General features: G+C 61.2%; 4 protein-coding genes across 10 annotated transcripts; 3 read left to right on the plus strand and 1 right to left on the minus strand.

Moving 5' to 3' along the window:
• The first annotated feature begins 3,415 nt into the window (after window positions 1–3,415).
• Window positions 3,416–4,633, plus strand: LOC116598967 (interferon-induced transmembrane protein 1-like). Its single transcript, XM_032358521.1, has 2 exons — window positions 3,416–3,739; window positions 4,347–4,633. The coding sequence occupies exons 1-2, from the start codon at window positions 3,557–3,559 to the stop codon at window positions 4,539–4,541; spliced, it is 378 nt and encodes a 125-aa protein (XP_032214412.1). The 5' UTR covers window positions 3,416–3,556; the 3' UTR covers window positions 4,542–4,633.
• Window positions 4,634–6,250: 1,617 nt separating this feature from the next.
• LOC116598965 (interferon-induced transmembrane protein 3-like) lies at window positions 6,251–7,554 on the plus strand. The gene is made up of 2 exons (XM_032358517.1): window positions 6,251–6,651; window positions 7,274–7,554. Exons 1-2 carry the CDS (start codon window positions 6,403–6,405, stop codon window positions 7,463–7,465), a joined length of 441 nt encoding a protein of 146 aa, XP_032214408.1. The 5' UTR covers window positions 6,251–6,402; the 3' UTR covers window positions 7,466–7,554.
• A 2,232-nt stretch (window positions 7,555–9,786) lies between these two features.
• On the plus strand, window positions 9,787–12,546 carry IFITM5 (interferon induced transmembrane protein 5). 2 transcript variants are annotated; one of them, XM_032358519.1, is made up of 3 exons: window positions 9,787–10,077; window positions 11,214–11,514; window positions 12,051–12,546. In XM_032358519.1, the coding sequence occupies exons 2-3, from the start codon at window positions 11,323–11,325 to the stop codon at window positions 12,261–12,263; spliced, it is 405 nt and encodes a 134-aa protein (XP_032214410.1). In that variant the 5' UTR covers window positions 9,787–10,077; window positions 11,214–11,322; the 3' UTR covers window positions 12,264–12,546. The 2 variants fall into 2 exon arrangements, with proteins under 2 accessions (XP_032214410.1, XP_032214411.1); XM_032358520.1 differs by lacking the exon at window positions 9,787–10,077 and adding an exon at window positions 10,373–10,943.
• A 2,123-nt stretch (window positions 12,547–14,669) lies between these two features.
• PGGHG (protein-glucosylgalactosylhydroxylysine glucosidase) lies at window positions 14,670–21,005 on the minus strand. Of its 6 annotated transcripts, XM_032358516.1 has the most exons (14): window positions 20,697–21,002; window positions 20,115–20,398; window positions 19,599–19,809; window positions 19,088–19,523; window positions 18,107–18,226; window positions 17,787–17,918; window positions 17,471–17,582; window positions 17,176–17,248; window positions 16,950–17,086; window positions 16,680–16,813; window positions 16,462–16,557; window positions 16,154–16,251; window positions 15,853–16,064; window positions 14,670–15,762 (listed from the first exon to the last, which is right to left on the minus strand). In XM_032358516.1, exons 2-14 carry the CDS (start codon window positions 20,371–20,373, stop codon window positions 15,677–15,679), a joined length of 2,106 nt encoding a protein of 701 aa, XP_032214407.1. In that variant the 5' UTR covers window positions 20,374–20,398; window positions 20,697–21,002; the 3' UTR covers window positions 14,670–15,676. The 6 variants fall into 6 exon arrangements, 5 of the variants coding, with proteins under 5 accessions (XP_032214407.1, XP_032214405.1, XP_032214403.1 ...); XM_032358514.1 differs by having other exon boundaries at window positions 15,853–16,055; window positions 16,680–17,248; window positions 20,697–21,005; XM_032358512.1 differs by having other exon boundaries at window positions 16,680–17,248; window positions 20,697–21,004.
• Window positions 21,006–21,300: the final 295 nt, after the last annotated feature.

The raw sequence follows: 21,300 nt of genomic DNA on the forward strand, positions 1-21,300 counted from the left end.
CCGAGAAACCATGGCCCGTTCTCCGGAGAAAAAGCGGCCCACAGGAATTGCACGTCAGAGTCAGATGTGGCCTCTCACAGGAAAAGACGCGGAACAGCCTAGGAGCATGGTCAGAGAGCTAGAGGAAAGCCTGCTCCAGGGCGCAAAGGAGGCAAAGCTACACAAAGCCGAGGACATCAGTAAAGAGATAGACTTGGTTCTTCTTGAAAAATTATTTTTATTAACATATAATGTATTCTTTGCCCCAGGGGTGCAGGTCTGTGAATCATCAGGCTTACACACTTCACAGCACTCCCCATAGCACACGCCCTCCCCGTGTCCGTCCCCAGCTTCCCATCCACACCCCTCCCCCCAGCAACCCTGTTTGTTTTGTGAGAGTAAGAGTTTCTTACGGTTTGTCTCCCTCCCGATCCCATCTTGTTTCATTTTTTCCTTCCCTACCCCCACAACCCCCCACCTGCCTCTCAGATTCCTCATATCAGGGAGATTATATGATAATTGTCTTTCTCTGATAGACTTATTTCGCTCAGCATAATACCCTCTAGTTCCATCCACACCGGTCGTCGCAAATGGCAAGATTTCATTTCTGTTGATGGCTGCATAGTATTCCATTGTGTATATAGACCACATCTTCTTGATCCATTCATCTGTTGATGGACATCTAGGTTCTCTCCATAGTTTGGCTATTGTGGACGTTGCTGCTATAAACATTTGGGTGCACGTGACCCTACGGATCACTACGTGTGGAGAGCCATCCAGCAGATGCAAGGAGTCACGTAGACGAAAATGCCTGAAGAATGAGGAAGTGAGAATGATTGGCTAGGTAGGGTATGGGTGCGCTCGTGGCTGACACATGAACAGCACCAGGAGCCAAGAGAGAAACGCATGATTACTGCTTGAGAACAATAGAGCCCTCTGTGGTTACGTAAGGGTCCACGAGGAGACCGCGTGCACGGGGCTGTGATTGGATAGTTGGGCTGGACCGCCTACATGTATATATTGCCAGAACTTGCTTGTAGGGGGGAGAACAAAGAGAGAAAAAAGAGACGCTAATAAAGAAGTTTGCTCCTCATCACGTTTGCGGGTCGTTCTTGCTGGCGAGAGCGACTACGTTTGTATCTTTAGGGTAAATGCCCAGTAGTGCAATTGCTGGGTCATAGGGTGGCTCTATTTTCCACTTTCTGAGGAACCTCCATGCTGTTTTCCAGAGTGGCTGCACCAGCTTGCATTCCCACCAACAGTGCAGGAGGGTTCCCCTTTCTCCGCATCCTCGCCAGCATCTGTCATTTCCTAACTTGTTGATTTTAGCCATTCTGACTGGTGTGAGGTGGCATCTCACTGCAGTTATGATTTGTATTTCCCTGATGCCGAGTGATGTGGAGCACTTTTTCATGTGTCTGTTGGCCATCTGGATGTCTTCTTTGCAGAAATGTCTGTTCATGTCCTCTGCCCATTTCTTGATTGGATTATTTGTTCTTTGGGTGTTGAGTTCGATAAGCTCTTTATAGATTTTGGATACTAGCCCTTATCTGATATGTTGATTGCAAATATCTTTTCCCATTATGTCAGTTGTCTTTTGGTTTTGACCAAAAGACAACGTTGCTGTGCAAAACCTTTTGATCTTGATGAATGAAGCCCCAATAGTTCATTTTTGTATAGTTCCCTTGCCCTTGGCGATGTTTCTAGGAAGAAGTTGCAGCGGCTGAGGTCGAAGAGGTTGCTGCCTGTGTTCTCCTCACGGATTTTGATGAATTCCTTTCTCACATTTAGGTCTTGCATCCAATTTGAGTCTATTTTCGTGTGTGGTATAAGGAAATGGCCCAGTTTTATTTTTCTGCATGTGGCTGTCCAATTATCCCAGCACCATTTATTGAAGAGCCTGTCGTTTTTCCATTGAACATCCATTCCTGCTTTGTCGAAGATTAGTTGACCATAGAGTTGAGGGTCCAGTTCTGGGCTCTCTATTCTATTCCAATAGTCTGTGTGTCTGTTTTTGTGCCAGTACCATACTGGAGAGAGACATTATTCTTATAAAGAGGAAAAATCAATCAAAGGAAAGGATAGTCACTGAAATCTAACAGTTCAACACAGAACGTCTGGTCTCCAGCCCTACACCTAAGGAGCCTGGAGATTCTCACTCCCGGCTTGGCAACAGGAGAGCAGGTGCAGAAATTGAAAATGGAGAACTCGTCTTGGCTCCCTCTGAGAAGGCACAGGGTAAAGAGCCCCACACCAGAGAAACGGGTGAGAAGAGGGGCTTGCAAACCAGGAGCCCCCGAAGGCACTGATTCTCTGGGGGAGACTTCGGGAGACCAAGTCCAGGGATAAAACTTCCATAGCTCAAGGGAGACCCACCGTGTTCTCGGAGTGAGGAACAGAGGAAAATGCCCTCCTGCTTCTGGCAGGAGATGGAACGCCAGTGCTCTGAAATACGCCTGGAGCGTTCTGTCTTCCTGAGCAAAGACACGGCCTCGGGAAGAGCCCAGCCACTGTGGGGGATGGAGAGACCCTGCCCAGCCCTGTTGGCCTTCCCATCCACCCTAAGCCAGGAAAGAAAGGTCGCCGGCCGGGGCAGGGGGGCTGGTGAAGGGCTAAGGCCTCACCCTGGCGTGACAGACCCCCACAGCAGGCCATGCGTACAGCGCATCCTGCTGAGACCAGGACACTGGAACAGAGCGAGCGAGGCCCACAGCCTGACAGGGACGCACCCACATTGGAGTCCTGGAGCTGCAGCCGCTCCGAAGTGGCCACGCAGCCGGTGGGGAAAACACCGGGGCTGTTCCGCAGATGGAGAAATAGGTGCTGAGCGGGGGATGGGCACAACGGAACTCAGAGCGGCCAAGTAGTGGAGACTGTTAAGTGTCCAGCAAGTCACTACTGGGTGAGAAAGGTCTTCTACCCACAGGACGGAGCATCATGTGGCTGTAAGATGGAAAGAAGTATGGACAGACGCTAAGACAACATTAGTGAAAACATTATTCGACGGGAAAGCAGCCTCTCCCAGAGCATGCGACAGAAAGAGAGAAATGCAGAGAGATTCCAACAGATAAAGGGAATGCCAGACACAGGGGACCAGGAGATGGCGAGTGAGTCAGTGATCCGGATGGGGCTTATTTTTGGTTATAAAAATGATCTGCAACTAAATAGTAGTTATGGTTGTCGCACACCAAGTGTGTCTCCACTGACACACTGTGAAATGGATAAAACGGCAAACTCTGTTTTGCACGTTACATGGGTTAAAAAGCCAAGTTCTATAAAATACGACTTCCATCAGTTACAGTAAAAGAAAGTGAAGATTAAGCAGCACACAGCCCTTTGTGCCACCCTGCGCTGGTGGAAACTGATACCCCGTGGTTGGCCCACCTAGTGCCAGCCAAGTCACCAATTACAAAACACCAGGAAAGAGAAACTTCTGAGAAGCCAAAAACCTGCCCTCGGTGGGGAGGGCCCCTGAGCACTGTCCCCGCATCAGACTCACCCACTCGGTCTCTGCATCAAGAGCCCACTTCCCCGCTCTGTGTCAGCCAGGACACAGCTGCTCCTTTCAGAGCCGGAGATGGTCAAGGAGAACACGGTGGACATCCTGGGCCCCCCCCAGAGCTCGGCTCCCGTGACCACCACCGTGATCGACATCCGTGGTGAGACAGCCGTGCCCGACCACATTGTCTGGTCCCTGTTCAACACCATCTTCTTGAACTGGTGCTGCCTGGGCTTCATGGCCTTTGCCTACTCTGTGAAGGTGCGTGTGCGGGTTGGGGGCGCTGGGGGGCTCTTCCAGGAGGTTTAGGAGCAGTGAGCCCGCGGGGGTCTGCCTGGCCAGAGGGCGCGCAGGGTGTGGGAAGCCCGAGGGTGTGCGTGTGTGTACCAGTGTGAGTGTGTGCGTGTGTGCGTGTGTGCTTGGGACCGCTCCCAGGGAGAGCCCAGGCTGAGGCTGCACAGGCAGGGTCGGCCCATGTCCCCACTGTCCCCAAGGAGTTCTCCCTCCCAGCCCAAGTGGGGATACTCCAACCTCACACGGTGGATTCAGACCTCAAGTCTGGTGCAAAAGAAGCAAAAGGTACTCAAAGTCTGCTCCCCTGTGATGGCACGTGAGGCCAGGGAAGGGGCCAAAGCAGAGGGAGGACAAGGCCTGGGGTCCCCTGAGAGGCTGAGAGGCTGAGGAAGGAGGCGGAGGCCCCAGGAGGGAGGGGCCCGCGGCGGCAGTGAGGGGGTCCTGCTCAGGCTCTGGGGAATGGGAGGGTGAAGGGCACGTGGACCCTGCTGCTCTGGGCAGGGACCACCCCGGGGTGGGGGAGGAGGCACCCGAGGACCCTGTCCTGACCCCACCCTCCATCTCTCCCCCGCAGTCCAGGGACCGGAAGATGGTGGGTGATGTGATTGGGGCCCAGACTTATGCCTCCACCGCCAAGTGCCTGAACGTCTGTGCCCTGGTCCTGGGCCTCCTGCTGACCACTGTATCTGTTGTTCTTCTGGTGATTGCCTATACTACAGCCTACAGTATGATTTTAAAGGTTATGAAGGAGAGTGGTGGCTACCATTAAGAGCTCATGGCCAAGGACCCCATCATCCACCACGTGCTGCTGGCCCTGCTCCGGGGCCTCTGGCCCTGCCCCTTAGCACCCAGCCCTTTGCACTGTGTTTGCAGACCTGCCTGGCTACAGCTGAGTTCAATAAAGTGCACTTGCGTGTGATGGTGCTGTGACGTCTCCTGGGGGTGGGGGGCGCTGCCGGAGTCCCTAGCCTGCCCCGAGACTCAGCCCATCTCCCCACACCCTGCCCAGCTGTGGGGCTCTGAGGGGCCAGGGCCTGTCCTCAGGTTGTGCTGGTTTCCGGCCCCCTGCTGGGAACGAGAGCGGGACCAGGGCCCTAGGATGGGGGTCCCCGACCCAAGGACATCCCGTGTCCAGAACACCCTTGGTCCCTAGGGTGGGGCTCCCTGACGCTCAGGGGTGCGGGCACACTGGTGCTAGGGGGAATGGGCAGCTCAGGGCCTGGGGGGAGGACCCGGGATCCTGTCTCTGTGGGTGCGGCTGGTGGAGACCCACACCTCCCAGCCCCTCCGGCGGATCCAGACAGGGCCACCTCGTGCAGCTGCCTCCTCCTGCCCACCTGCTCTGTCCTTGCTCCCCTGGGGGCAGGGACAGCCCTCGAGTGGCCTGGGGGAGGGACAGAGCTCTGGGCTGTGGACTGACTGCAGAAGCCAGTCGTCAGACCTGGCGGCTGAGCCCCAGGGACAGAAAGCCTGAGCGGAAGGCCTCAGTCCCTCCACCCCACCTGGCCGGGCCCTGCAGGTTGGAGCAGCTGCCCAGGGCCCTGGGGAGGGTCTCCCCGCCACCAGGGACCCTTGGGCATTGGGTGGGAGCTTTCGTTGGAGGCTGCCTGTGGGGGTGGGGGCCATCCTCTGCCCTGTGCAGGAGGAGCTGGCCCCAGGCGGGTGTTCCTGTCTGAGGCCCCACAGGGGGTGGGTGGGGGACCTACTCCCACAGTCACCCTGGAGAGGCTGGAGAAGCCCGGACGGCCACAGGCGGGTGTCAGGGTGGAAACCCCTTCTCCAGGGGCACCTTGCCCTCTGGGGCAGCCAGGCTTGCCGGGGTCCCAGCAGTGGGGCCGGGCCAGTCCCAGGGCTCCCCTTGAAGTCAGCAGCTCTTCATGCTTCCTCTCTCTCCCTCCCTCTGTCTACCCTCCTGGAACCCCCCTCCCCCCTCCCCCTCCCTTCCTTGTACAGCAAGTGCCTGACTAATCAGAGGCCCCATTTCAGGGTCGGCCATCTCAAGGAAGCAGATTGTCAGCCTCATGCCAAGATAAAGTGGACACATGGGAAAGATCTTGGTAGATTTTGTACTGTTTGGGCCCAGATTTCCTGCTGTTCTATTCTGAACTCCCTGGGGTGTCAGGTGCTCCTTTAGTCCAGCTTCCCACCCCTTCCACCGCCTCTCTTCCGTCCAACCCCCTCCTAGTTCGTGGCCACAACTGTGCTGTGTAGTTTCCAGTCTCTGATTTAAAAGTGTTTTCAGGTTTGCTGGTCGTTGTAGCTGAAGGGCTTCTTGTGATCACAGTAAGAACCACCAGAGCGGGTCAACCACAACACCAGTTATTAATAAGCTGAGACTGTAGGAAACTGTTAAAACAGTGGGGACAGTCCCAGGCTGAAAAAGACCCCAGGGCCCACCCACATCTCTAAATAGGGAAGTGGGGTAGCTACCCAGGCCCAGTTAGAGTGCCTGGGCCAGGACGCTCCTCTAGCTGGCCCTGTTGTAACCGGACACTCAGGCATTGGTCCGCCCTCTGGGATCCTGGCCAGTTCCCAACTTTGGAAACAGCAGGAAATAGAAACTTTGGAGAAATGGAAACTACAGGGGAAAGGGAAGGCCCAGATCACAGTATAATACCCGCGTCCGCACCATGAGCCACAACGCCCAGCCCTTCTTCCCTGGCACCCACGCCGGCGTCCCCCCGACCTACGAGATGCTCAAGGAGGAGCACGAGGTGGCTGTGCTCGGGGCCCCCCAGAGCTCGGCTCCCGTGACCACCACCGTGATCAATATCCGTGGTGAGACAGCCGTGCCCGACCACATCGTCTGGTCCCTGTTCAACACCATCTTCTTGAACTGGTGCTGCCTGGGCTTCGTGGCCTTTGCCTACTCTGTGAAGGTGCGTGGGCAGGGGGGGGCTCTCCCGGGAGGTGCAGGAGCAGTGAGCCCGCGGGGGTCTGCCTGGCCAGAGGGCGTGCATGTGTGTGCGCGCTGGTGCGTGCGGGTACAAGACTGTGTGTGTATGTGTGCATGTGACTGACTGTACGATGTGAGCGAGTGTGTGCACGCACGTGTGTTTGCAGTGAGGCTGCAGGAGGGGGCCTGGGGATGGCCATGAGCAGCCTTTGTCCCCAGGATTCCAAGGACTTCCCCTACTGACCAGTGCTGGAAGTCACAGCCCTGGGATGCACGGGAGGCTCTAAGGCTCTCCCAGAAAGAACAAAGGAGCTCACAGGAAACCGCCCCCACCCATGGCCTGGGGAGTGAGGCCAGGGAAGGGGCCAAAGCAGAGGGAGGACAAGGCCTGGGGTCCCCTGAGAGGCTGAGAGGCTGAGGAAGGAGGCGGAGGCCCCAGGAGGGAGGGGCCCGCGGCGGCAGTGAGGGGGTCCTGCTCAGGCTCTGGGGAATGGGAGGGTGAAGGGCACGTGGACCCTGCTGCTCTGGGCAGGGACCACCCCGGGGTGGGGGAGGAGGCACCCGAGGACCCTGTCCTGACCCCACCCTCCATCTCTCCCCCGCAGTCCAGGGACCGGAAGATGGTGGGTGATGTGATTGGGGCCCAGACTTATGCCTCCACTGCCAAGTGCCTGAACGTCTGTGCCCTGGTCCTGGGCCTCCTGCTGACCCTCATGTTCATCATCCTTTTTGCCACTGGATCGCTGATGATTCCGCAGATGATTTCCGAGATGGTCAGACAGCATGGAGGCTACTAGGAGCTGCCCGTGGCCTGAGGCTGTCTCCCGGCGGCAGCCTTTTCTGTCCGCGTCAGTCTACCGCTGCAGTCAATAAAGCGCTTGTGTGTGGGTGCCGTGTTTTCACAGATTCCCCATCCTGCCTCTGAGAGCATGTGCCCCACTGCCCCCTGTACTCTGCCCTGTGTTACGTGTGGGGCGGGTGGGCTCGGGCCGAGGCCTGGCCTGTATCTGGCCGCCAGCTGCGGCAGCACATGACCTTTAGGTCACTTCCCAGAGGTCCGCTGTCCTGTGGACCCACTGTGCCCCAGGAGCGGTCCCCATCAACCCCGCCTGTGTACACACCCAGAGTGAAGCCGCCGCGGGGCTGTGCGGGGCTGTGCGGGGCCGCCCCAGCGCTGCCGGGGCCCAAGTCCTGACTGGCTGCCCTCCGCAGGGTCTGGGGGTGCCCCTTCCACCGCGGCTCATCCCCCGCCACCGACATGTCCCTGATCGGGGAGGTGGGTGCCTCTCCCGCGCGCCGGGACTGGCCGCGGGCTGTGCCCTGAGCATGGGTGACTTCGGGCTCCTGCGGTGGACGGGGTCCAGGCTTCTCCGGGCTTCACTTCACCCCGGCCGAGCTCGGCGCGGGCCGCAGAATCCGGGCCGCGGAGCGCCTCTGCGACGGGAGGGGACGGTCTCGGCCTGGACGGGACGCGCACCCTCGGTCTGCGGGCGGCCTCCCTCCAGCCCCGATCCCCAGCTCCGCAGCCTGGCTCCCGCCGCCCCTGCAGCGCCCGGAGGCCTTCTCCGGGTCTGGAAACCCAGGGATCCGAGACGACTGGTGGACCCCGGGCCCAGCCCAGGAAGTAAAGCTTTTTGTCCTGCCCCTGCGGCCCTACGTCCCGCGCAGCCGCCGCCAGTCTCCCGCCGCCACCGCCTGCGCGCAGCCCCCGCCTCCGCGGTGGGACGGGGCGGCCGCGCCCGTCCGGGCCGGGCCAATGAGGGCGGAGCCCAGCCCAAAGAGACGAGAGCCCAGCCAGTGAGGGAGGGCCGAGCCCAGCCAATGGGAGCACAACGCAGCCCAGGAGAGCCCGTCACAGCTCAGCCAATGGGAGCACCACCCCGCCAAGGCCAGCACAGTTCAGCCAATGAGAGCCGAGCCCAACCGCGAAGCGCTGATCACAATTCAACTAGAGAGAAGCCACTACGCTGGCGGCTTCCAGTTCTCTCCAAGGGACTTCTAGTTTGAGCCTCCCAACTCCACCCCTGTACCTATAAAAGAGCTTGGCTCTTTTCTGGGGACTTATCTATGGTTGTGCCATAGCTTGTTTTTCTAGAATTGCAATTTTCTGCTATTCCCAGATAAACCCTTTTGAGGGTAAAATAACTGGCAGTTTTATTTTTAAGTTTAACAACCCAATTCCAATGCGTGGGGGACTGCCCAGAGAGTACTAAGCAAATGCTGGATGCCAGCAGTGTGGTCACTATCTACCCAGGGGTAATGTCAGATCCCACAGGTTAGGGTTCAGCTTTAGGAGACTGTCCTCTTTCCCCCACTTCCTGGCCAGGCACACGGCGGGGCTGTCACCTGGGCTTCTGACCAAGTGGCTGTAAATCCGAGGTTCCTGTGACTTCTTGGTTCTAGTCATTCGTCAGAGCAGCTCACAGAACTCAGGGAAACATTTCACTTACTAGATCCCCAGCGGATTACAAAAGGATCCAAGTCAGGAACAGCCCGACAGACATGCCCAGGGTGAGGTCTGGGGAAACATGCGTGGTCCTGCCGGGCAAACCCCTCCCCCCGGGTCTCCACGTGTTGCCCATCCCGAAGTTCTCAAAACCTTGTCCTTGGGGCTTTATGGAGGCTTCATTACTCAGCCACGGGTAACTCATTGGCCTTTGGCGATGGAACCCGGTCTTCAGCCCCGCTGCCAATCCCAGAGGTCACAGGGTGGGCTGGAACCAGCCCTCTGATCCCTTGGTCGGCTCTCCTGGCAGCCAGCCCTCCTCCGTAGATGAGAGTTCCGAAGCCACCTCATTAACGTAACAAGAGACACCTTTATCCCTTCAGAAATGCCAAGGATTTTAGGGGTTGTGTGCCAGAAACCAGGATGGAGAAATATGTATTTCTTCATATAAATCACAATACCTCAACAGGCAAAACATCATCCTGGCCCCTCTTACTGGTAGGACATAATGGGTCCTAGGAATCATGGCAGGCCCAAGTCACACTCTCTGTTGGGGCCCTGGTTTTTGTCCTCCAAAATTTGTATCTTGAAATCTTAATGCCCAAAGTGTTGGTAGCAGGAAGTGGGGGCTTTGGGAGGTAATGGGGTCATGAGGCAGAGCCCTCATGTTGTTTCTGAGACCCACAGAACTCCCTCGCCCATGAGCACACACTGAGAAGTCAGCGGAAGGCCACCAGGATGAAGGTCTCACCAGAACCTGCCCACGCTGGCCCCCGATGGGACTTCCTGCTTCCAGACCTGTGGGAAATAATTTCTATTGTTTATGAGGCACCCAGTCTGTGGTGCTTTTTGAAACAACCACAGCTGAGGAAGACAGGAGGTTGGTGTAATGTTTTATAGGCGAGATAAACACGACACCAGGCGAAGTGGGTGCAAGGCAAGGCTTATTAAAGGCTCTCTCCGGTGAAGTATCAGGGCTCAGGAGAAGGGGAGCCAAGAAAGTTGCATGGGGAGGAGGTGGGCACCTCGGGCGAGGTTCCCTGACTCTGGAAAGCAGAGTGGGGGAAGTCACCCTGGGAGGGAGTTGGCGGGGTCTTTGATCTGTCTCCTGCATAGGTATCGGGTTACCTATGGAGAGGCGACCTGGGCATACATCCTTTTGGTGGGAGAGTCAAGGGTTAAGTCAAGGGTTGGTGGGGGGGTAGGCTGGAAGACGGCGAGACCCCCCAGCGGTCATTTCCATGCTCTTCCTGGCGAGACCCCCCAGCGGTCATTTCCATGCTCTTCCTGCACTTCGGGAGCCTCTGGCACTGCAGGTCATTTCTATTGTTCCTCCTGCACTCCCAGAGCCCGCCAACCCAACAGTTGGGGGACAGAAACCGGAGGTCTCTTGTGAGGCGGGGGAGCCCTTCTGTCAGTATATGAGCTGGGGTCCACAGTGAGTTCTGGCCCCTTGTTGTAAATGTCAGTGGCGCACGGGTGGCATTGACAGCCCAGGGCTTGCTGGGCCCTCCAGAGGGAGCCCAGAACAGAGCCCTGAGCTCATCCTTCCAAACCTCGGTGGACTGGGGAGGGCAACAGGAACCAGCCACGGAGGCTGAGAAGCAGCTGTCTGGCCGCGGCCAGGGCAGTCGGGCGCACAGCAGAGCTCAGAGAGAGCTGGGGGTCCGCACTTGACAGCGACAGCGGCGGTACCGCTGGTGCTAGGGTCCCCCCTCCTCCCCCGCTTAACCCCCTCCATGCCTCAGCCCCGCTTCCCTCCTGCTGGGGCCCGTGTCCTCCCACCAGCACAGGGGCAGGGACGTCTGGGATGCCAAGGCTGGACGCTGGTGAGCCCAGGAGATCCCGGGATGGCCAAGCCCGAACTCTGGGTTCTGGGGACAGAGCCCAGTCTGCAACCCTCCTCCGCAGCTGAGGCGACACGTCCCCACCCGCAGCCCCGAGATGGCCCCTCCGACTCCTCTTGGCCGCGGGGCAGGGGCTCGGCTGGGGCTCCGGTGCGGGGGAGGGTTTCACGCGGCGGGGGATGGGGGCTGGGGGGCGGCGGGGCGAGGCCGTGCTCTCGGCCGCGCAGAGCTGTAATTTGTCGTTATATTTAGCGGGCGGCGCCGGGCCGGGCTTCGGGAGGGGGCGGCGGGGCTATAAGCGTCCCGGGGCGCCCACCCTCGAAGCCGGAGCCCGAGCGAGGAGGAGACGGCGCTGGAACCCATGGACACGTCGTACCCCCGCGAGGACCCCCGGGCCCCGACGGCCCACAAGGCAGACGGCGCCGCCCACACGGCCCTCACCCTGGGGGCGCCCAGACCCCCACCTCGAGACCACTTGATCTGGTCGGTGTTCAGCACGCTCTACCTGAACCTGTGCTGCCTCGGCTTCCTGGCGCTGGCCTACTCCATCAAGGTGGGCCTGTGCAGGGGGGTCTGGGGGTGGCTACTCCATCCAGGTGGGCGAGGGGGGGTGGCTCTGGGGGTGGCTACTCCATCCAGGTGGGCAGGCAGGAGTCTCTCCGGAGGGGGTTGCTTTTCCAGAGGGCCCCAGAGGCTCCTGGGGGGAGGGGCTCTCCAGGGGGTGACGCCTGTGAGAAGGCCACTCCCTTAGCCAAGCAGTGGACAAGCTCTTTGCCTCATGAAGGCTTCTCCGTTGAGGCAGGGCTATGGTCCTGAGGGGGGGTCTAGTCCATCCAGAAGAGCACAGAGGTGGTCGGGGGCTACCCAAGGGGGTCTCTTTCATCAAACAGCTTTTCACATGCTGGGGGCTCCTGCTACCAAAAGCCCTCCGGCTTCTCCTCAGGGTCCTCTGCATCCCAGGATTCTCCACCCACAGAGGGTCCTTGGAGGCTGAGGCTGGCCCAGGATGGCCTCTGGGTCCACAGGAGGAGTGGGAGGAGGCAGGGCCCCCAGGGCACATAGAGACCTGGCCCTGCCCCTGGTCCACAGGCCCGGGACCAGAAGGTGGCTGGAGACCTGGAGGCAGCCCGGCGTCTGGGGTCCAAAGCCAAGTGCTACAACATCCTGGCCATGATGTGGGCGCTGGTGCCACCGCTGCTGCTGCTGGCGCTGGTGGTGACAGGCGCGCTACACCTGTCGCGGCTGGCGAAGGACTCCGCTGCCTTCTTTAGCACCAAGTTCGATGACTCGGACTATGACTGACGGGCTGGGCCTTGTCTGCATCCTGCCTACGGACCCTGACCCCAGGACCAAATCCCAGGGCCCTGCTCCGGGGACTCCACCCTGACCCCCTGGAACCCTATCTCCACCATCTCATCCTGGGCACCTAATGCTGACCCCAAAGATCCCTTGTTTGGACCCCAGTGGCCTCAACTCCAGCCATGATGGTCCCCGCTCCCCTACCTCCTTGTGCCCAGGCTGGACCCTCTCTCCTCAAACCAGACTCCTTCAGGCTTGGTTTCATAATTAAAAGCACCCGGTTCCAGAAGCTGTCTCTTGGGCTTTTTGCTGGGGTGGGAGAGGGTTTCTTCCTGAGAGGAACCACCCCGGGGACCACGCAAACTAAATCCCCCTGGACTACGCAGCCTGATGCTAGGGTGACTTGTTCTGTCTGCTGTCCCTGCCCCGACTTGACTGCTGCCCTCACTTGGCGCTGGGAGGCTTGTGGCTTCTGGGGTGGGGACGCCTGCGTATTTTAGAACTCGGGCTTTTGATCTCTGCTGCCCTGCTGGGCACTGTGGTTTAGCGGCCTCTCTTCCAGCACATGTGTGCCCTTCCCTATCTGGGAGTGCACTTGCGTTAAGCCAGAGCCCCAAAGGGGACATTGCTTGTCCTCACCCTGCATGTTTTTGTTGGTGGGTCAGGCGAGGGCCAGCCTCCTTCTCTGGGTCATTCTGTCTGTCCCTGTGAGGCCTGCATTCCTTTAGTTTTTGGTCCCCACCGTGGGTTCCCTCCCTCCTGGCACAGGGAGGCTGGACACAAAGACACACAAGCCCACAATCATGACCCTCGCACACATACCTCACATACACACACGGAGTTGGGCAGGGAGTGAACACGGCGGGGGCACCTTCTGGGCATTCTTGGGGCACACGTCCTCGTGCCCCCACCCCCTTTGCGCACCTTCTCTGCCTTCCTGGAAGCCGGCAGAGCCTGGCAAAGATGGGTTTTGCTTGAACACACGCACACACCCCGTGCGGCTGGGACCAAGTCCCTTAGGTCTCTCTGTGGCCGGCCCAATGACAGGGCAGGCTAATTGCAGGGGCCTTAACAGCAGGGCGGTCGGGGTTTTGAGTACCCCACCCAGGGAGCCCCCTTTGCCGGCCCATTTGCCTGGGTTGGGTGTGGGGGTCTGTCCAGCTGCTACCCTTGGAGCCTCAGAGCACCCCCATTCTGTGACAGCCAACAGCTGGCCTAGCTGCGCGCACGGTGCCCGAGCAGAGGTGGCATCCTGGCCACGTGGCAGGAGCAGCAGCAGCAGCAGCAGCAGCATCCCAGCCCCGTGCCGGAGTGAGCGCTGCTCCAAGCCAGCCCGTGCGGGCAGGGGTGTGTGCTGCCTAGGGCCTGGGGCCAGAGGTGGTGCACTGGCCCACGCTGGATGCTGCTCCCACACTGGACCAGGGATAAGGGCAGTGTGCCAGTGCTGGGACAGGGTGGACACAGCACCAATCCTGTGCTCCAGATTTGGCTCATGAAGGGGACAACCGGGGCTGGACGCATGGGTTGGGAGCGGGGATCAGCTTGCCTGTCACCAGGTACGTGTCCCTAAGCATGGGACAGTCTGCCGGTCCCCACATCTGGTGTGGGGAACAGAGACAGTCTGGCCTGTGCCCAGTGCCAAGGACACAGAGCGTGTCGGTGGCCCGCCCTCTCCCAGGCCATCTCCCGGGCAGACTGAGGGGCCCTGATTAAGTTGAGGCAGTTGGCTGCCATGGACCCCTGACCGTTGTGCCCCACCACCTCGCCACGGTACCCCAGAGGGTCAGCTCTCTCTGCGCCCAGGTGCAGGTGCACATGTGTGGCCTGCGGGCAGTAGTGTCAGGCTGTGTGCACCTTGTGAGGGCAGGGTCCCCCACCAGCCCACCTGTGATGTCTGTGCCCGCAGCTGCTCCAGGGCTGTGGGAACAAGCATCTGCTCTATGAGGATGGTCCCGGCTGCCACACCCCGCTCTCGCAGGTCGGCCTCAGCTTTTGCCTGCAGCTGACCGTTGAGGGAGTGCCCTGGGGACCCGGACGAGCCCTGCCAAGGTGCTGGCTTCAGGCTCTGAGGCCACCTGCTCTCAGGGACCAGCACGGACATCCACGTGGATCTGCAGCTGGGCCGGCGGAGCTCCCTCGGAGGCCGTCCCTCCTCCCTCGTGCTGCTCCCCATGGTGAACCGACACGAGGCTCTGGGTCCCTGACGCCCCCACTCCCACATGGCTCTGTCCGTTACAGCTGGGATGCCCAGTGGCCGCTTCCTGGAGAACTTGGACCAACTCTCCACCAAGAACGGAGGGAGGATAGGGGAAGGGGGTGGGAGACCCACCATATGGCGTGGGACTGCACTTCCCGACCTGCCCTGTCCCTCAGGCAGCCCTCCTGTTCAGAGGGAAGGAGACCACCAGCTCCCGATCGCAGACGCACTTGTCCCAGCATGGGATTTTAATTCCTCAGGCAGACTTGGCACAGGTGCGCGGCCTCGCCCAAATCTTGGCAGTGGTACCATCTCACCTCATTCTCAAGAAACCCCCAAAGACCCCGGGGGGACGTGTCAACCAAGGGGCTGAGGCCCCAGGCGGAGAGGCAGCCTGTTGGACAGATGGGCCCAGGCCGGTGGCCTTCAACCCACGCACCCTCGGCCCCAGTCCTTCTGGCTGGTCAGAGGGAAGATGCGGGGTCCTGTTCTGCACCCCGCCCCCTCTCTTCTTGGCTGAGGAAAGGCTCGTGGCGGAGACCCACTGAAGTTGCCGCAGGGCTGGAGGAGCCATGGGCTGAGGAGCTGAGTGCACCTGGATTCAGCCATGCCTGACCTCGTCTGTATGACACATGAAGTTGCTTTCTGGTCTGTAACTGAGAGTCCCAGGGAACCCACGGGGGACCGTGCCTCAGGCTCCCCGCCTGGCTACCCTGCCCATTTCTGCCTTCTCCGGAGAGCGTCCACCACACCCTGGCCCCACCCTGGGGTGTCCTGGGGAAGGTACAGGTGCAGGTGTCAGCCCAGACAGGCAGGCGCAGATGTGGCTGAGTGGGAGGCCACGAGGAAGCTGCAGGCCAGGGAGGGTTAGGGTGGGGGGGGGCTCAGGCTAGAGGCGGACCATCCTCAACTTGGGGCCAATGAACTCAGACTTTCCTTGGAGCCTGTGAGCCGGGCTGCCAGGTGGGGAGTGGGTGGGAGGAAGGGGACCAGCAGGCCCTGAGGGTGGGGGCTGGCTGCAGCCGGCTGGGGGTACCCACAGAGGGAGGCCAGATCCCAGGACCCAGGAGACAGCCCCGCAGCCCAGGTTGTTCAGGTGCAGGGCTCACGACCCACGACAGCGCCAGGGTGAGGGCCCTGGTGGGGATGGAGGACCCAGCCGCGTCCCACGGGGTTCCTGTGGCTTTGGGGCCGGTGCCTAGCATCTTCAAAAACTCTCCTAGGAAACTCTTGGAGCAGAACTTGCCGCCTCTGGGGCTGACCTTTGTATCCGTCCAGCTGAGCAGGGAAAGGAGACTTTGTGCCCTGCAGGGAGTGGGGGCACATGGCTGGGGTTACCCTCACCCTGGTGGTTCACCTGCTCCGCACCCCTGGGGGAGTCTGGGCGGCGCCTACCTGGGAGCAGGGGGAGGCGAGTGTGTGCTGGCCACAGCTCAGCCTCCAGGGGTGGGGCCCAGGGTCCCGCCCGGGCTTTGACCTCAACTGTCACACAGCCCTTGGAGAAGGAGAAGTCCAGCTTGTTCCCCTGGTAAGAGAGGCCACAGATGCACACTCCAGACACCCCAGCCAGACATATGGGGTCGAAGGTCACGCCAGCGCTGGTGATCCTGGGGGGAGGGAAGCTGTTCATGAGAGCGGGCGGGGTGGCGGGGCGGGGGGGGGGGGGGGGACTGCTCTGGGCCAGACATGCACTCACCTGAACCCTGTGAATCCAAAGAGGGCCGCTTGCAGGAAGCCCCCCATGCCTGTCAGGAAGTTCACGGCGCCCGACCCGTCTGCATTCTCCGTCCACACCTGCACGTGCCAAGGCAGTTCGTGGCCGGACTCCCAGGATATGGGCCCCCGGGAGCTGCTGCCCCTGCTTCCAAGGGTCAGGCATGTGTCCCCAGGAACCTGCCCCTGCTGTGCTCCCACTCCTGCCCCCCAGGGCCACAGCGGGAGGCGGGTGTGTAGCTCCCCGCACCAGGCACACAAGCACGTGAGCTGACATGGAGACCCAGCTACCTTGAAGGGCTCAGCTATGTGGGCAAAGCATCTTTCCAGGAGGTCCCGCGCCCGCCAGGGGTCCTTCAGCTCCATCCAGCCCACGGCAAACATGCTCTGGGGTCAGAGGTCAGAGGACATGCTGGGGCAAAGCACATAGGGAGGGGAGACGGAGGCTAGTGGGGGAGGGCTGGGGTGGCTGTGAGGACCACCCCCCCACACCCCTGCCGTTTCCTTACCCAGGTCATGGCAGGGCCTCTTGGAGATGTCACAGCCTCATAAATCTCCAGGTTCTTCCTGCGAATGTGAGGACTCAGGTGGAAAGGGACGGGGTAACCCAGGAGCACGACGTCAGCCTGTTTCACCTCCTCTCCTGGGGAGGGACGGGTGCTGCCGACGCGGGTGGGAGCAGGAAGGGGGGCTGCTCCCTCAGGTAGGGGACGGCCAGGGCGGACACAGATCCCGTGGGAGGCGTGAAGGGGCGCTGAGGTAGCTCCCAGTGCACTCACCAGGCTGGTACCCGTCAAACTCAGGGTGGAAGTTCTGCCTCGGGTCAAAGGGCACCTTGATCTTATCGGCCACCACCAGCCACTCGCTGGGGACAGGCTGACCCAGGTCCTGGGCCAGGGCAGCAGCAAAGCGCAGGCTGGGGCAGAGGCAGGGAGAGGGTATGGCCTGAGCCCTCCCAGCTGGGCCTCTGCGTGGTGGAGCTTTGGCCAGGGGTTTTGGTCTGACCTGTTCTGGACCAGCACGTTGGTGTACACGGAGTTGTTGACTCCTGAATGGTATTCGTCGGGAGGCATGACTCCTGGGCACACAAGTGCAGGATGGTGCTTAAGTGAAGGGTCCTAGGGACCTGCCCCTGATGCCAGTAGCCAGTGTGGGCCTGACCACATCAGGTGATGGAGATCCCGGCTGAACCGAGGACCACACCTGCCCCACCTACTCTCCCTGCCACAGCTGTCCGTGCCTCACCCTCCCCGGGACCAAGCCCCTCCCCACGATTATCCCTCCCTTCTCGCGCCCTCACCCTTCAGGTGGTACGTTCCCTCCTCAGGGCTCCACTCCACACGGCTGCACCAAAACTCAGCCACAGCCCTGACCACATCCCAGCCACCAGCCTCCCGGAAGAGCTGCATGTCCTGGGGGAACAGGAGAGCTGGGACAAGGACCACGCCACCAGTGACCAGTCTGCATCGGTTACTGCATTTCTTGCCAGTGCCTACCCTCCTGAGTGCCCAGAAGTGAGGGTCCGGCCCCAGATGACAAGTCATGGTGGGGGTAGCGGAGCACGGCCCCGCTGGATGGGCGCGTGGTCCTACCTGGTGGGCATGGCATCCCCTCACCTGGGTGGCATGGTAGTACAGCTCGAAGGCCAATGCTACGGCTCCATTGATGTGAATCTCCTGCGTCCCATAAATGTCCTCAGGGCAGACCTCCAGACCAGAACCCGCACTCTCCCAGGCAAACTTGGCTCCCTGAGAGGTTGGGGGCATGGAGCAGACCTGACTCTTCTAGGGCCTTGGCGCACAGGGACGGCCCACCCACTTCCCGGTGCTCTCCCCACCCACAGAGGAGCCTGAGGCGATGGGTGCAGGCCTAGGAGGGATGTGGGGACATCAGGTCCTTCAGGGGCTCCATAGGGTGGGTGCCTGGGCCCCCTCACCTGGTAACCCAGCTTCCGGGCATTGTCTAGGGCCCCGCCCAGGGTCCGGACACGGTACTCCAGGAGGGCCCTGGCGGCCTCTGGGTGGAACATCAGGATGTTTGGGAACATCCAGAGATCCTGACAGCGAGTGAGGAAGGGCCCCAGGTTCAGAGCTCTCACACCCCTTCTGTATCTCCCCTGCCCACATGCTGCCTTGGCCAGAGCCAGCGCTGCTCACGCCGCCTCCCTGAGAGCTCCTGTCTCCGTCCAGCTTCTTCCTGTGCTGCCCACCCTGGGTCCACCCTGGGGCCCCCGCACCTGCCCCCCCCACCCATGTCCCAGCCTCCAGACTAGGTGTTCCTCAGCTTTGGTCCTCAGCAGGCACCTGGGGCCCCCCGGGAGCTCAGGCCAGAAGCTGCGTGGGTGGCACCACGGCCCACTAGCTGCCTGACCTGGAGTGAGTGACTCAGCCTCACCAGGGTGGGCCACAGCACTGGCCTCTTGAGGTGTCTGAGGAGCAGGGGCAGCAGCTCGGACCCTCCCACGCTCAATGGACACCGAGCCCCAGGCTCTCCCGGCTCCCACTCCTGTCTGAGCCCCGACCCTCCTCTGCCCCCTCAGCAGCCACGAGGGCCCTCCCAGAGTACACCTTTGGCAGCGTCTCTCCAGTTCAAGTCTCCGTGGCCCTCACAGCCCCTGCAACGGCTCTTCCTCCTTCTGCCCCTGCAGATGCCCCGCACCCCCTCAGCTCTGCTGTTTGTACCCTCTGACCCCTTTGCCTGAATCACTCTTTTCCACCAAATGCCCATATATTCTTTGGTTGAGATTCCACCTCCTCCAGGAAGCTTTCCCTTCTGCCATGGCCTCTGTGCTTCCTCAGTTCACAGCCCCATCCCAGGGAGGGCAGAGATAGCAGCTTGCCTGTGCCCTTAGCACCGTCTGTGCCCGTGTACCGCCCCGTCTGTGGCTGCTGTGTGCCGGGGGTGGACTGGTGCGTACCTGGTCCCAGAAGACGTGGCCCCAGTAGCATTCCTCTCGGCTCCCGTTGGACAGGCCCCCAGGGCTGAGGCCGTGGCAGGTGTATCCTGGGGCCCCGGGCTGGGGCAGTGCACTGAGCAGGTAATAGAGGGCACCACGCAAGGCCTGGCGCAGGGCTAGGGGCCCTAGCACATCCAGGCCACAGCCAGCCCAGAGCTGGGCCCAGGCCTGGGCATGGGCGGGGTACAGAGCGCCTCCTGCCTGCAGCCGCAGGGCCTCGGTAAGGCAGGCTCGGGCCTCAGCCTGGCTGCCCCCCACCACGGTCAGGAACTCCCAGGTCCGGTCTTGCTCTCTCTCCCCAAGCGTCAGGGCTGGGGGCACTGGTGTCCACAGCATGTGTACCTCCTGCTGGGAACCCCCAGGTTGCTCCGGGGTTAGCGTGCGGCCATAAAGATACCTGCGAGAGTGTGGCCATGTCTAAGGGACCAGCTCCCTCCTTGGTCTACCTGGCCAGCCGTGACCCGCTCCTCACCGGGCTCCTTGGAAGTCAGGACCCAGATGCAGGTCCAGGTCTGGGCTTTTTGGGGAGAAGGTGGACCGTAGCAGCACCGTGACAGGGCCGTCCCCCACGGCCACACGGGAGATGGACACACTGAACGCCATGACGTGAGGCAGCGCGCGGTGGGCGTAGATGCGCTGGGAGGCCCGGAAGCTGGGGCTCTCTAGGGTGTGCAGAAAGGAGCCTGGGAACGGGCGGCGGGGGGTGTGGTCAGGGCAACCTGCATGCCCCACTGAGGGCCAGTGAGGACGGTTACAAAGCCACTCGCCCCTCAGGGAGGCGGAGCCGCCCTCTGAGCGCCAGTCGCCCTGTCTGGAGAGCTCCAGCGGCACAGACAACAGAGGACGCCAAGCTTGCCCGGGTTCGGGAGGCCTGCAGGGCTGAAGCCCTCCTCTTCTCTGTGAGGCGGGCATCCTGAGTTGGAAGGTGGCAGGGTGGGGCTGCCATCCCGTCAATGGCTCAGGGGGGGCACAGGGTGGTGCTGGTTACCTGTGTTAGTGTCCAGGACAAAGGTCTCTGTCAGCTGATCTCCTGTGTCTCCAGGGACCTCCAGCTGGACATTGAGGGGACTTGGCAGAACGGCCCGGTGTGTGTCCCCGCTAGCCCCATTGTACACGCCACTTACATGCAGTGTGTCATGATACACACGTGTGCCCAGGTATGTGTTGGTCATGGTGGCCAAGAGCCGGGGGTCGCTGGGCAGAGAACGGGCAGTGAATATGGTGGGGTCCTCACTGGCATCCTCCATGGAAAGCCTTGCTCAGCAGAGGGGCCTGTTAAAGGGGGAGTCAGGGGCTTCCACAACTGGCTGGGCCTCCCTCTTCTGACTGTAAAGTCCCAAGCCCCCTTCCTCCCACCCCACAGCTTGGCTGATGCCTGGGACAGCTGGTGGGGAGGGTGTGGGCCTCCTGGGCAGCTCGGTCTTCCACAGACTCCACTTTTGAGCCCCCCAGGAAACACTTTCCACCCTAAGAGATGCTCAACCCCTGACAATGATCTCCAGACACCCAGCTGGGTCCCCAAACTCCCACCTTCCAGCTCTTTCCAAGCCACACCCCCAGGAGCCCCGACCTGTCAGTGGGGAGTGAGGAGGCCTCCGTCTTCCAAAGGGTGGTCCTCAGGAAGGCGGGCTTGGGAGAGGGGGTGTCTGTGCCGCAGCGCGGTCCCGGACTGTCGGGGCGGTGGGGGCGGGGGTGGGGTGGGGGCGGAGGCCAGCGGCCTTGGGACGTGGCAGGAGCCGGGGCTCCGGGAGGCAGGCTGGGGAGGGTCTCTGGGGCTCACCGCGGCCCTGTGTGTCCCCAGGCTCCAGCCCGCTCCGCGGCGCCCCTCCACGGCCAAAGGACACTCAGCTCGCCGTCGCCCCGTCGCCGGAAGGCCTTGCGGTCCCGCCCTCAGGGCCGCGCAGGGCGGGACAGCCGGGCCCCCACCCCGGGGCGGGGCAGCTGGCGGGCGACAGGCCGCGCTAGTCCGTGCACAGACCCGGTGCTGCCGCTGCGCGGGTGGCGCTCGCGGGAAAGTGCGCGGGAGGCACAGGTTGAACTCAGACCCCAAGGAGGTGTCCAGGGCGGGTACGAGAGGGGCAGGGCCTTTGGTCGGCGCTTGCCCCGCTCCCGCGTCGGTTTCCTCCGTCTCTCCGCGAGCTTCCGTGTCTCCCCTTCGGAGGGGTGGTGACGCG

Source organism: Mustela erminea, chromosome 9 (genome assembly GCF_009829155.1).
Source record: "Mustela erminea isolate mMusErm1 chromosome 9, mMusErm1.Pri, whole genome shotgun sequence".
In the NCBI taxonomy this organism is placed as follows: Eukaryota; Metazoa; Chordata; class Mammalia; order Carnivora; family Mustelidae; genus Mustela; species Mustela erminea.